The 14908-nt window shown below is 39.4% G+C and overlaps 1 protein-coding gene across 4 annotated transcripts in view; it reads right to left on the minus strand.

Annotated features, from left to right (window-relative positions):
• cobll1b (cordon-bleu WH2 repeat protein-like 1b) overlaps window positions 1-13446 on the minus strand; it is a 169081-nt gene extending 155635 nt beyond the window's left edge. The window contains exons 1-2 of one of the 4 annotated variants that reach the window (XM_048535279.2): window positions 13060-13446; window positions 11609-11731 (exon numbers count right to left, since the gene is read on the minus strand). In XM_048535279.2, the coding sequence (XP_048391236.2) occupies window positions 11609-11658 (50 nt within the window). In that variant the 5' untranslated portion in view covers window positions 11659-11731; window positions 13060-13446. Of the gene's footprint in view, window positions 1-11608; window positions 11732-11888; window positions 12365-13059 lie in introns of those variants that run through there. The other 3 variants (XM_048535282.2, XM_048535281.2, XM_048535280.2) reach the window with 3 other exon arrangements.
• Between the last annotated feature and the right edge of the window lie 1462 nt (window positions 13447-14908).

A 14908-nucleotide genomic window follows, 5' to 3' on the forward strand; every position in this document is an offset into this window, starting at 1 on the left:
GCAGGTGAACCTCTGCTTAATGTGGAATGTCATCTTGGGGCCTGGGAAGTGTTTTTGTGTTTGAATCAGATTTCCAGCATCCACAATTAATTTTAATGTAGAAAGCTGCATTTATTTGAATAGTCCAATTTAGGAGTAGAGTAAGATTTTGTATAGCTAAATCACAAATTAGGACTTAAATTAACATCCTTTTGTTATTTGTATTTTTACATTTATCTCACTGCTTCAGTAAAATTGATGTAATATTCAATTCGTAAATGCCTGTAGCAGACAACTAATGTGGAAAATCAACAGTACTCAAAGGACTCTCCTTCTCAATCTCTCCACCTGCCTGAAAAATGTTGACCCTCAGGTTAAACTTATCACGAGCCATCTCTCTCAAACGAGAGCAATGCAATAGTCTGGTAAGACTATAGGGACTTTACTTTTACTCAATACTGCAAAATATCAGCATACAATACCAAACAGTATGTTGCCATCAAATTTTCTTTGGCTCTCTCAAAATGAATGTAAAAGATTTTTCTTTAGTTTTTTTATTGAATTACTACAGTGTGGAAGCAGGCCATTAGGCCCACTGAGTTCACACTGACCCTCCTAATAGCATCCCATCCATACCCAACCCCCTACCCTATTCATATAACCCTGCATTTTCCATGGTTATTCTAGGTAGGCTACATATCCTTAGGCGCTATGGATGATTTAGCATAACCAACCCACCTAACCTGCACTTCTTTGGACTGTGGGTGGAAACTGGAGCACCGGGAGGAAACTCACACCAGACACAGGGAGAACGTGCAAACTCCACACAATCACCAGAGGCTGGAATTGAACATGGTCCCAAGTGCTGTCAGGCAGCTGTGCTAAGCACTGAGCCACCGAATCACTTCTTCCACGTGTTGTGAAATAGAAGTCATTAACATGTTCACATAAAGTACCAAAGTTCTTAAAGGATTTAACATTATTAGCAATTATTCATTTTATTTGAAGATTAACTATGTCACTTTTATGTATAAAAGTCTGCAAATGAAATCCATCAGTTCATAAGCAGTGATAATAACTTGCACAGTTTCATTAAATTCGTTCAGTCTGTGTGAGATTCCACAAATCACTATCAGAGTTAGCATGAAGAAAAATAAGAACGTTATTCAGTCAACAGCTGACAAGAGGTCACCTCATTCCATTAGTGAGACACTGGAACGATGCAACACACAGCCTCTATCCAGCAGAGTTTGTGGTTAATTATCTGACATTTAAAGCCGACATGGTCATGGAACAGGAAGAAAGAACCTTGCTTCCATATTTCAGAGGTCTCATGGAATCTGCTGTCTCCCCAAAGTGGGTTGGGAGTTCAAATCCTAGTGTTGGCAAAGAGTTCAATTGCTAAGGGCTGTTCAGGCAAATACCAGCAACTGAGAGTTACTGAATGGAGCAATGCAGAGTTCCACTTCTCAGAGAAAAGTTGCCATAAAAAGCAAATGTTGTGTTGCTTCTTACTATAAAGTAACACTAAACACAACCGTTGAATGATTTACAGCTCAATTTAGGAGCTTGAAAGGAAGAGAAAAATATATATTTTTAAAAGCTTTTTCACTATGATATCAATGTTGTCACTGTTCTAACATACAACTGAAGTATACCAGCAACACTTTAGCATTCAACATTTCATTTGTATATGTCTTTCATTCCAGACAAAGGACTCTACCTTTTGTGCGTGCTATCTTAGAAAGTATCACTCCACATATTTACATGGAATATAATTTAGGTGTGAATCCCTGGAATATCTCCAGTAAAAAGCAGAACACCATTCCCTCCTGAAAAGAGTTTCACCCGCTTGATTTGGGTGTTAGATTGCAACTAGCTCCATTTATTTCACAGCAACACAGTGTCAGTGAAAATTAGACCAGTTTGAAATCAAAGCTACAACTGCCATACAGATGTGCAAAAATTGGCTAAGGGAGAGAGAAATTAAAATTCACATGCATTTCTCATACCAAAGTATACATTTCAAGTGGTGGCGGCCAGCAGGTCCCCAGCATGCCAATTTACATGCAAGGTTGGCCACACCCTATGCAGCAAATTCCCTGGGGGTCTGTGTGCGGGTGGTGGGGTGGAAGTGGGTTCTGACCAGAAGTCTGCAGTGCTGAGGGGGTGGGCACGATGTTGGACAGGAGAAAACAGAATTGGTTAACATGAGTCACATGTCAGCAGCCCGTGAATGGTATGCCAGAGTGCAGGCTGAATAACAGAAATGGAAGCCCAGCGCATCAGTTGGAGAGCAGACAGAACCAAAAACCACAAGGAAGGGGAAAGAGAGACCGGAAGAGCAGCAACAAGGAGTGGAATCAGAAGTCCATAATTTGTGCATCAGAGCATGGAGATACACAGGCCATGAATAGGACTGCCCAAAGTCTCTAATGCTGGCTAGAGAACTGTAAAGTGAAAGTGAACCAAGTTGGTTGGAGTCCAAGGCAGATCACCTGGATAACGTCTTTGAGTCCAAGAGTCTACAGGAGGAAGAATGTTTCCTTTGCTTTGAGGAGGCAAGGTATCTAGTTCCCTTGGTCACAAGAAGTTTGCAATCAAAGCTTCACCAATTGAACTCTGTAACCTGGCCAATTAAAAATAAGAGCTTAAGCTATTAATGCATCTTGGTGGATCTGAAGTGTTGGCTGCGAAATTCTATCATAAATAGTTTTGTTCTGAGTTAATCTTTTCCACTAATGCTCAGATAGATCGACGTCAGTAGAATAAAGGATCCTTGTTTTATAACCTTCATACAGTCGTCCATGTGTTTGAATCTCACATAATTCACTTTCTATTGTAGGTGATATCTCCATTGCTTTCACATTTAACACCTGATTGAGTTAAAAAATTCATTTTAATTTCTTTCAAATAGATAATCAAACACTGGTCTAGAAAATGCTGAGGGTTTTCAGGTTTGAACTAAGATACGAGATAATTGAGATAAAGTTGGAAGCTTGCTCAAGGACTAGTAAACCACATTTTCATTTTAAAAAATACATTGTAAATGCTTCTTGAAGTATAGTTCCATTTCATAACCAGGTGATGGTGATTTAGTATTTTCCTGTTGCTTTGTGTTTCATTAACCTCCAACTTGTTCTGTTTTGAGCCCCTGCTCGTTGAGACATATTGCACATGTTAATTTTGATTTATTTTTCTGCACACTTACTTATCCAGATCTGACTCATTATTAATTTGAACTGGAGGCTGCTCACTTCGTTCTACTCATTTAATTTAAACTTACCGCTCTTTCTGAACGGCAAAAAATACAATTTCTTCAAGCCACCACTAAATGTTACAGTTTATTGACAGATCCAACAGGAATTCCCACAAGCCACAACTCTAACAACATAAGCAGTATTCTTGTAATATACATCCCCTCGCAAATTTTCAAGTGCCCAAATGATTCTACAGTAACCTGAATACTGCTATCTGCAATTTGGCATTATTATACCTATTTTCTGATCTGGCATGATAGTAAATTGAAAATTTTTTGAAGCTACAGTAACCCGCTTTTCCACTTAGTCAGAAGCAAAACACTGCAGTTGCTATAAAATTGAAACAAACACTTTTCTCCAGAATACTTCTGAAGAAGTCATGAGATGCAACATATTAACACCATTTCTCTCTCCACAAATACTCCCTCACCTGTTGAGTTTGTCCAGTATTCTGAGTTCATTTCTGCTTAGCTTATTGATGAACAGTATGAAGACAGATCAAGTACCAAACATCATGAAATACCATCAAATCAATGTTTATAATGTTTTTGCTTAGTTTCGGAACTGAAAAATTGTTTTTTCATCTAGCAAGATAAATACAGTAGCTCTGTTTTCTTTTCTGTATGACTGTCAGTGCAGTCTCAGTTTTTCCACCTATCCCCAGGCAGGGACTTCAAAAGCAGTTTCAGTTTGTTTTCATGCTAGGAACCAAAAGTAGTTCAAGATTCCAGTTACCAAATTCTTACATCACTACGTTTTCTGAATTCAAGTTTTCCAAGTAAGATTCAAAGTAGTTTATTAATGAGAAGATTGTCTCAACAGTGCTGCTGGTACTGAATCCAGTATTATAGCATATAATGAGCCATGACAAAGTCCTGATAGCAACCTTTCTTCCATTGAACACTATTAGTGAAAATTATTTAGATCCAAAAACCTGACAGCAGAAACAGTTAATGTATCAACTGAAAATGAAACTAAAGATCTGTCAGTGGAAGTGGTTGATCTGATGTATGTTGTGGTTTCATGAGATTGGGACTGAGATTCAAATTGCCAGAGAGCTGTGACAGAAGCAGTATTTCAGATTTTCTTTTCAATGACTGTAACTTGGATTGAATATGCAGCAATAAACTAAACTCACCAGAAAATAAATACAATGAACAATAATTGATCAATATGAACAATGGCAAAATATTTAACTCGGATCCTTAAATAAACCAACAGATAAGAAAACTTATAAATGTTCTATTTAAAAACTTGAGGCACACATTATACTACAAAAACCATCTCTCCATCAGTACTGCTTTACAGCAATATCAACACTTCTCCATGAGCCTATCATTCGTGAAAATAACTCATATTTGAGATTAAATAATTTAAAATTACAAAGGAAAAATCAATTATCAGCACATGAACTAAATGTAAAAAACTGATCAGGTTTAACAATTCTGTCACCCATATGTTATTCCTTTATCGAACTGTACAAGCAAGTCTTTGGTCGAGTGACAAAATTTCAATCTAAAACAGAGCTGGAGGCTTTAACTCAGTTTAAAATAGTCTAAGCAAGTCACAGATCTGAATTCAAGGTTGTCATCCTGCAGATAGTCAGGTTCAGTGACTGAGTGCAGAATCCCATCCCACACTACAAGGGCTGCGGGGATCCATAACACCAAACTCCAATATAACACAAACAATCCTATCAGGTGCAATGAAGCTGATTATGGTCACAGAAGGAATGTTAAATTATGATCCATCAAATTATCAGTCTCTAAATCATTTGCAACTTCACAATATTCTCTCAAGGAAGGTTTGAAAATATAAAGAACAAACAAAATCCTATGTTTTCTGAAAACAATATGGTACTACTTGCTTTTATTTTGCATTCTTACCCCACTGTTGCAATGAAAGCAATTTATTTTTCCACTTGAAGTAAATATCTGAGTACTGTATCACCTCCTCTTAAATCTGCGTACATCAATAAGTATGAAACTAAAAGCTGATGACAAAAATATTCGTCATTACTGAAATGAATCAGTTGAGAGCAACTATGCATTGTATTGTACATTCAACATAATGAAATACCTCAAAACACTTCCCAGGAGCATCATACAGGTATAGTAAAAACTTAGCTGAGACCACCTAAAAAGATATTAAGCAGATGACATTCAGTCTGGTTGAAATAGTATGTTTTATGGAACACCTCAAAGAGAGAAAGTGTTAGACAGGTTTAAAAAGGACATGCCACAGCTTGACATCTTGACAGCTGAAGGTACAGCCACCGACTGAAATTAGGGAGTGAAGAGGTCAAATGAAAGAAGCACAGTTATCTTTGGAGGGGTATGGGTGAGAGTGTGGGAATTGGAGGAAATTATTAACAGGGTCAGTTAAGGCAATGAAGGTGATTTGAAAGAATGAAAACTTTAATATGAAAGCATGGTTTAATCCTGGGCCAACAGAAATCTGAGAGCATGGATGAACAGGACTTGGTGTAGTCAGACACCAATGGCACAAGTGACTTTAGGACAACAGAAGACAGAACTTGGAAAGATAGCCAAGTATATTGATATAATCAAACATGCAAGATCCAAGCCGTGGATGAGGGTTTCAGCAGCAGCTGAGTTGAGGGAGATGCTCAGCCAGTCTACATTACAGAAGTAGAAATAAGCTGTGTAAACGATGGTGCAGTTATGTGAATAAGCAATAAATAATGTGTTTTCATCCTATTCAGCTTGCAAAGCTTTTGCATAACTAATAAGGTGTGTTATCCTACCAGTTATGACTTGTCATTGTTGAAATTCTGCCAAGGAATCTTGCCTAACCAATTAGTTCACATTATTTAACAGTTTTATATATCTTCTATTTTGAATACTTTCAATTCCCTTCCATGATACATGTATTCAGTGGATGACAAACATAGGGCATAACAGTTCTTATGCATACAGCTTGTGCTGGGTTTTGAGGAATGATTTTATCAACTCAAGAACATACATTATTTTTGTAAATCTACTTTACAACCTCTTACATGACAGTATAATTATGTTTCAAATTTTAAAAAAAAGTTGAGCCCACTAGGTCTGTTTCAATAGTTTTCTCCAAAGTTTTCTTAACGCTCATTCTGGTTTGTGACACTACATTCTAAATGCTAAACTCACCCTGTGTAAAGGATATTTTCTATCCTTTGAAACACATATCATCATCATATCAAATTTTCATCATCATCATTAGAAAACAGAAACAAATTTTCTATTTATTTTATCAGATTGTCCTCAAATTTCTTTAATGGAGTGACCAAAGCTGTACACATTAATGCAATTCTTGTACATGTTCAACAGTAGAATCCTGACCATGCATTCTATGGTTCTATTACGAATTTAAATGACATTACTGCATTCCATGTGTCTTTTATTTTCAAATAAGTTAACTTTTCACAGATCTGTACACCATCACTGCATTCCATTTGGCATTTAATTCAAAAATCTATTTTCTTTGTCTTTTATTTCCAGAAACTAACACTTAACATATTTTCATAGAAATGCTTAACTGTATTTTCCACACAGTAGTCTAACCAGCAGTGTCCTCCATCAAGCTTTCAATTTATTATCAGCAAAACATTTCAATTTTATTCTAATACAGATCAGTAATGTTTTTAGTTTGTGAACTTGCGTTCACCATTAATCTCTAAAAATAACTCTACAACATACATTTATATAGCATTTTAATCAGGTTTAGAGAAACAAATTTTCTAGATATAGCATGCAGCATAGCTTCTTTTGGATTTAGGTGAGAGCAGGAATTTTAATATGAAGGTATTAATGATCAAAAACAAAAGCTCATCAGCAAAAACAGGAATGATAACTGAGCAAAAGCTGAAATGCGCAGCTGAGCTTCCAATAAGCTGAAATTCTTGAAGTGCAGAGAATGGGAGTTGGTCAAGTCAGCATTAAGTAGTCTGCATGTGACATGAACAAAGATGAGAGTTTTATGATCAAATGAGTTCAGGAACAGGTTAAGCGGGGGCACAATGTTTGAGAGTTATAAGTTGACAGTATTCAAGGATGGAGAAATTAAGTACTTGAAAACTCTGTTTTAGGTTAAATTAAATGACAATGCCCAAGACATTGATTTGGATTTGGTATTGAATCTGTTGTAGGGTTAAGCTCAATGGTTTTGTCATCCTTCTATTTAATCAGAGGATACTGTCATTCATCTAATTCCAGACATCAAACTAGCAGATTCACTCTAACGAACTAATGAAGACAGAATTTTTTTTTCAAAAAGATGGATGACACTGACTTTTAGCAGTGCACATGGAGGTGGCTTTGAACGACATCTCAAATAGCAGCATGTACAGAAGGAAAAGGCCAATAATTTATCCTAATGAGAGCTCATATCTAACAGTGAGAGTGCAGGAAGAGAATCCATTACTGGAGATGCCATGGCTACGAAATAGATCGGTAGTGCGAAATCAAGCAAAGATAGTGAGTTAGACAACAAAAAATCCTGTTGGAGGAGGATGAAACACCACAGTATGGAGCTGGAGGAACACAGCAAGCCAGGCAGCACCAGACACTAGGATGTCACTTTTGATGTTGACTGAGGTCATTTATGTCCCAAGACAGTGATTCGAAAAAAGTATCCTGGAGTAACAAGAAAGTTGATTATTAACTTAACAGGCAAAACCACATTTAAGGACTCCAATGATGACAGTTTCAAAGACTAAATGATTGAAGATGAGTTTTAAAATGATGAGAAATCCTGACAGGAAAAAAGTAAATGGGACACGAGAAGATGGAATCACTTGCACAAGACGTAAGAACAGAAGTCGAGTTTCAGTAGTTTAGTGGAAAGAGAATCAAAAGAAGCAGGAGGCAGATCTAGTGTTCAAGATAAGTTCAACAAGGGCGTGAAAGGAGATGGAAAAAGAATTAGAGTGGAGGGACCAAAGATAGGTCAAAAGAAGGTTGGCAGTTTATCTTAACAGCAATTTGCAGATGGGAAAAGCAGAAGTAACAAAAAGAATATTTTCAGTCATTGTAACAAAGCTATCTATTAAGTCCTCACATTTATTAGAGGAAAACCTGAAAGAGGCAACGGAGAGGGTTTTAGGAGATGGCTGGCAGCAAAAGAAAAGTTTACTATTGACTCTCTAAGGAGGACAATTTCGGCAAAACGGAACTTGATACGGACCAGCTAGGTCTGGTGGTGGCTAGTTAAAATAGTTGAGCACTGAATTATTGTCCCTTGTCGTTGAAGCAAATGATAGTCATTCCAAAGGCAACAACCAGATGAAAGTAAAGGTACACAGCAGGCCAGGCAGCATTAGAGAAGCAGGAAAGTCAAAGGGTCCCAAGCCTGGCCTACTGAGTACCGCCAACTCCATACTGTTATCTTTGACTCCAGTATCTGCAGTTCTTGCTATCTTTGAACCAGATGGAAGTGAACATGTTTTAATTGGGAATAAGATCAAAGGCAAATGTAGAAAATATTTAGCAAATCAGCAGCTATACAACTTTTTACAAAATGTGTTAATGGGATTTGTGCACCAATGGTAAGCCAGGACTTTTGTCTATTACAAATTGCCCTCAAAATGGCTGTGGTGAGTTGCCCTCTTGACAACAGAAGTCATGAGGTTGTAGGTATGCCCCCTATTCAATTACAAGGGGAGTTCCAGGATATTGACTCCACAACAGTCAAAGTGCAGTAAAATAGCTCCAAAGCAATATGTGTGTTTGAGAGAAGGTTTTAAGTAGCAATATTCCCATGCATTTATTGCCACTGTTCTCCTAAGAAGTGGAGTTTATAGCTTAGAAGGTGCTGTCTAAGACTCAGTGAGTTTCTGCAGTGTATCATACAGATGGCACAAACTGCTCCACTCCATGCTTATGGCAAAGAAAGTGAATGTTCAGGGTGGCAGACAAGGGAGACCAATAAACAGTGCTTCTTTTTCTTGCTAGACAGTGTTGGATTTCTTCAGTATTATACAATCTCAACAATCCAAATAAGTACAGGGCATTCCATAACACTCCTTTCTTGTGAATTAACTCACCGCAACATTCAGAATCATTGCCCTGCTTTTGCAGCTGTATTACTTATACAGCTAGTCCAGTTCTTGTTCTAGTCAATGGAACCCCCAACATACTATTAATGTTGATAGTATGGATTCAGTGTAATATGTAATTTATTGTCATACAGTCTGTTTCCATGATGAATGATTCTTCGGTCCAACCAGTCCATGCTGACCATAATCCCAAAATAAACTCATCCCACCTGCCTGTGTTTGACCCATATCTGCCCAAACATTTCTTATTCATGTGCCTATCTAAATGTCTTTTAAATGTTATAACTGTATCCACATCCACCACTTCATCTGGAAGGTCATTCCACACATAAATCACTGTGTGTTAAAAATCTGCCCCTCATGTCCGTTTATAAAATCTTTCGCTTCTCACCTTATAAATATGACCTCTAGCCTTACTGTTCCACTCCTGGGAAAAGACAACTGCCATTCACCTTATCTATGCCCTTCATGATTTTATAAACCCCTACAAAGTGTACCCTCAACGTCCTACACTCCAGTGAAAAAAAGTCCCAGCCTATTCAGCGTCTCCTTATAACTGAATCCTGCCATTCCCAGCAAAATCCTGGTAAATCCCCTCTGAACCCTCTCCAGCTTAATGACATCCTTCCTGTAACAGGGTAGCAAGAACTGGGCATAGTACTCCAGATGTCCCACTAACATGTTGTACAGCCTCAACATAACGCCCCAACTCCTTTACTCAAACAGAGATGGTCAATGACTGGTACTTGTGGGAAGTCACATAAGTGCCACGCATCAGCCCAAGCCTGATGTAATCCAGGTTTTAATGCACATGGATATGGGTTACTGTATGGTAATAACAAGAGGCAAATGAGTTTGAATACTGTGCCGTGAACATGTCCAATTCTGACCTTGGATAAGGGAAGGTAATTGATGAAGAAACCGAAGAGGGTGCAGGGAAAGCAACTCATATTCCACTTGGGAACCCTGTAGCCCAATGGTATCAATGTGGATTTCACAAGCTTCAACATCTCCCCTCCTCCCACTGCATCCCAACCCCAGCCCAGCTCGTCCCCACCTCCCTAACCCATTCATCCTCTCACCTATCGCCTCCTCCCGCCTCAAGCCGCACCTCCATTTCCTACCTACTAACCTCATCCTGCCCCCGTGACCTGTCCATCCTCCCTGGACTGACCAATCCCTTCCCTACCTCCCCAACTACACTCACCTCTATTGACTCCATCCCTGTCATTTTAACTTGTCTGTCTCCTCTCCCCTATCCATCTTCGATCCGCCTCACCCCCTCTCCCTCTCCCACTTTTCTAATGAAGGGTCTAGGCTCGAAATATCAGCTTTTGTGCTCCTAAGATGCTGGTTGGCCAGCTGTGTTCATCCAGCTTCACACTTTGTTATCTCAGATTCTCCAGCATCTGCAGTTCCCATTATCCAAGAAATTGAAGACGGCTGGTCACAGGGCACTCACCTGAGGAACTCCCACTGTCACGTCCTGTGAAAGAGTATTAACCTGCAATAACAACAACCATCTTCCTTTGTACTAGCAATAACTTTCAACATTTTTTGAAACCAGGACTCATACTTGACATCCAATTCTTGGGTGCAATTTTTGCAGAATTGTGAGAAATTATAGCAAATGCCTTTGCTGTTTTTGCTTCACTTTCTCTTAGCAGTTATAAATCATCGGGATTTTGTCATTTATCCACACGAAAAGAAAGACTTACATATATGTGGCCTTTTTATGACCTCAAGGCACCTAACATTTTACACCTAATTAAGAACTTTTGAGGTGTAATTAGCCTTTCAATGTCATATTAAATGGATAATTTATTTAATAACATTTCTTAAATGATAGCCTACGTTACCATGCTAAACCTAACTCTTGTGGGTTGACTTTTCCAAAGTTTTTCTATCCCCCAATCACTGAAGCCCAACATTAAGCAAACATTCCGTATCTTTTGCCATTATCACAATTTCTCTGCAAGTCTGTCACGTTCTCTTTTACTGTTTCTACTTCGACGTGTGCCTATAGAAACTCTGGTCTTGCCTTCTATGAGTTGCTGATTTTCTTGCGTCTCTCTTTCTCAGATGGAATCGCCCTTTTTTTGTGATATGCCCCTGCTCTGCGAAGGAGTTATGGAACCAGGCGGCTTCAGTGAGTAAGCCATGTTTTCTAGTGCTTCCATGAGACAAATTGTAAATAGAAAGGAGACGTTATTTGCATTATCTCTTCGTGTGGAGGCCAAAATCTTCAAAAGGGGCAGTAATTTCATGACAGCTAAACTTGATGAATGTAAATGAAATTAGATGCAATACTCACCCTGAAGAAGGCAGAGTTGCAGTCCCAGACTCTGATACTTGCATTTCCATCGTTCTCAGTTTTTACAACAGTTCTCTTCTAACTTTCTCGTCAGCTGACTCCTTTTTGCCTTTCCTCGTTCGACTGTAAAGTAACAGCAAGAACCGAAGCAACGTTGAAGACAAAGCGATGTGAAAATGATTTCGGGTATTCGCGGCGTAGGACACTGCAGAAAGCTGGATTTGATCAACGCCAATGTGCGTGGATTTCCCCTTTCCCCTCCTCCTCCTCCTCCACAAACCTTAAAATGTGCAGGATTTGGTTCGCGATTTCGCGAACCTCTCTATTTCTCTCCCCTTCTCTGTGAGGGTTATGATCCAGCCCAGCTTTTGCCCAGTCTCCAGCGTAAACGGCTCAACTTAAGCGCGGCGCCGATCGCTCCCGCTCTACTTTCGCAAACACAAACATTTTCAAGCTATGACATGTGTGAGAACTTGCCCTCTCCACATCAAACTTTCCACGCTGTGTGTCTGCTCGATCCCGGACACGGCGGTTTCAACATACCCCTCCCCCACTGTCCTGCTTCCTCAGCACTCGGTTTCGCATAGATTGGACCCAATTGCACACCAGCACCCAACTCTTTAGCAAAGTGCTATTTGCGTACAACTACACACAAGTGGTTTTGTTTCCCTGGTTTAAGCTTCTGTTGGCTTGAGCTGCGCATCTCAATTCTTGCCACTAGGATGCGAGAGCTATCGTGCCAGGATTGAAGGTTCCACCTGCAATTAAAGCAGAACCGAACCCTGCCAGATTTTCAGTATATTGATCTTTAAAAAAAAATGTACGTCCCAGGCAACGATCCGTCCGAGCCTTTATTTATTTTCCCACTCTGTCCAGCCATCTTGCCAAACATGTCGAAATGCCTGTTTTGCGTTTTGATTTACATTTGATCGCAAGTCCCAACATTTTCACTTGGAATTCAAACGCATTTTTTTTAGTGCAACTAGGCTTTTGCGACCAACACCTTTTAACCTTTTCTACAGACCAACCGAGGTTGTTCAGCAGCTGTGTGGTGTGGGAAGACACATCGGTACTCTACCTATCCCTAAACCGGGAGGCCTAGGTTCGAGCCCCACCTGTTCCAAAGGTGCGTAATAACATCTCTTAGAAACAATGGGTTAACAGCACAGTTCGTGGGGATTCATGCAGTGCGGTGGCAGTGTCCCTGCCTTTGAGTTGGGAGGCTCAGGTTCAAGGCCCAGAAGTGTTATAACGTTTCTGAACAAGTTGATTAGGAAAAATAATAGGATAAATGGACAATTTCACTGATACCCTAGTGGCACCCTTAACATTTAAGAACTTTTAAAACAAATTGGACTTTGGTCTCGTTTTATATTGTTAACGTTTGACGTTAAAAGAAGTGTAAGAACTCTAAACAATTCCTTACAGTACTGTAATTTTTATTTCCTCACCATTGCTTAACTTTGAGCGAAAATGAACACTGGCCACACACGGTTGTTGCTTCGTAGGAAGGTAGACATCTAGTGAAGTTATCAACGCTGCAATCTGGTGTGACTCGACTCACGGAAATTTGGGAAGACCCGACTTCTGTTCACTCCCAGCTGCGCTTTATCGAAGTTGGGGGAGAAAGGTGTCCAGCGTGTTTAAACACCTGCATTTCTCTGCATTTTCCTTTATCTAGCCACTCCTTCTTTTGAAAGAATGTGCTTCTCTTGTGAATGCGATCATTTGATACAGTGCGAGTTCTTTCAACTAGTCAGTTTCTGCAGTTTGACCTATGAAAACTGATTAGTTAGGCTCAGATTTCCTAAGAATTCACCGGGAGTTTGAACAGCAGGAAGTTGTTCACGGAGTCGTGACACATAACCCCGCTTGGATTTCGTGTTAACGAAGAAAAAGTTTATTTTCAATTGATTACTGAATTAGTTGAAGTCACAATATTTCCGACGAGACCTTACTGCGAAATAGCAATTTGATATAATTTTGAAGTTTTTTTTTGCTCTGTTGTCAAACACATTACTAAAGACTACTCCGCCCAAAACTAATCCCTTGATACTACGGCCTCCCGATGCCGCAGCAATTCTATCCGTTTGGGACGCGTACTTTTCTGATCTTAATCTCTACCTCGTGGCAGAAGCGTGTAACTGCAGCTATGGCCGTGTCTGTCACCTGCAGATAGAAGTAATTCCAAGGTGAGGGCCAAACCATGAGAGATTCAGTGACATGTTGATGTATTGGTTGGGGAGTCGGTGGTGTAGCAGTAATATCGCCCGACTAGCAATCCAGAAGCCCAAGGTGATAAAATGGATAAAGTTGTGGAGTTTAAATGTAATTGCTAGACCTGGAATGTAAATCAAGTCTCAATAATGCTGACCTTGAAACGGTGATGAACTATTATAAAAGCCCACTCGGTTTACTAATGATCTTTAGTGAAGAAAATCAGCTAATTTTACCCAGTCTGGGCATGTAAGACTCCAGACATACAGTAATGTGGTAGAATGTAGTTAGCACTGAGGGTAGTTAGCCCTCTAAAACAATAAGCCACTTAGTTTATATGACACTTAGGAATTGGCCACAAATGTTGTCCTGGCTAGTGGCATCTACACAGAATAAAGTTCTTAGAAGGTATGTGAAAGCATTGGTGAGCACAGAAGATATTTACATTAATGGTTCCAGTGATGAAGAATCTTCAACTATAATGACAGATCGGAGAGGGTGGGTTTGTTCTGTTTTCACAGAAGAAGGCTAAGAGATCTGATACGTGTTTTCAAAATAATGGGGGATCAGATAGAGACAAATTGTTCCCACTTGTAAAAGATCAAGAGAGCTAGTGCAGACATGAAGGGCTGAATAGTCTTCTACACCATAGCACTTATGTGGTAATGTGACATGTAATGGGTGCAAAGTTCAAATATGTGTAGATTGGAGATCATGTATAGACATGCTTGGTGCTTTGCATGGGTCACATAATCGTGCCAGCCATTGCTCACATGACAACCTATTACTGCAAAGGACATTGATGGGCATCCCCAATGCCCAATGGAAACCTCTCCAGTGATGAGGTCAAGGTGTCACTCAGCTCTATTTATGATTTTGTCGCATGCAGATCCTTTCAGTACACTTACTTATTACATAGCAAAATCGTGCTTTTGGGCCTAGCAGTAGTGATACTTAAAGTTCCAAGTTTCCAATTTACAGGTAAGATAAATCATTATATTGGTGGCTGTTGAAAACTTTGCAAGTGCGCAGGAATGTTTTTAGAATTGATTTGGTGAGTTCCTACAATTGACAGAAAGTGTT

The sequence above is a fragment of the Stegostoma tigrinum genome, chromosome 7 (genome assembly GCF_030684315.1).
Source record: "Stegostoma tigrinum isolate sSteTig4 chromosome 7, sSteTig4.hap1, whole genome shotgun sequence".
Classification (NCBI taxonomy): domain Eukaryota; kingdom Metazoa; phylum Chordata; class Chondrichthyes; order Orectolobiformes; family Stegostomatidae; genus Stegostoma; species Stegostoma tigrinum.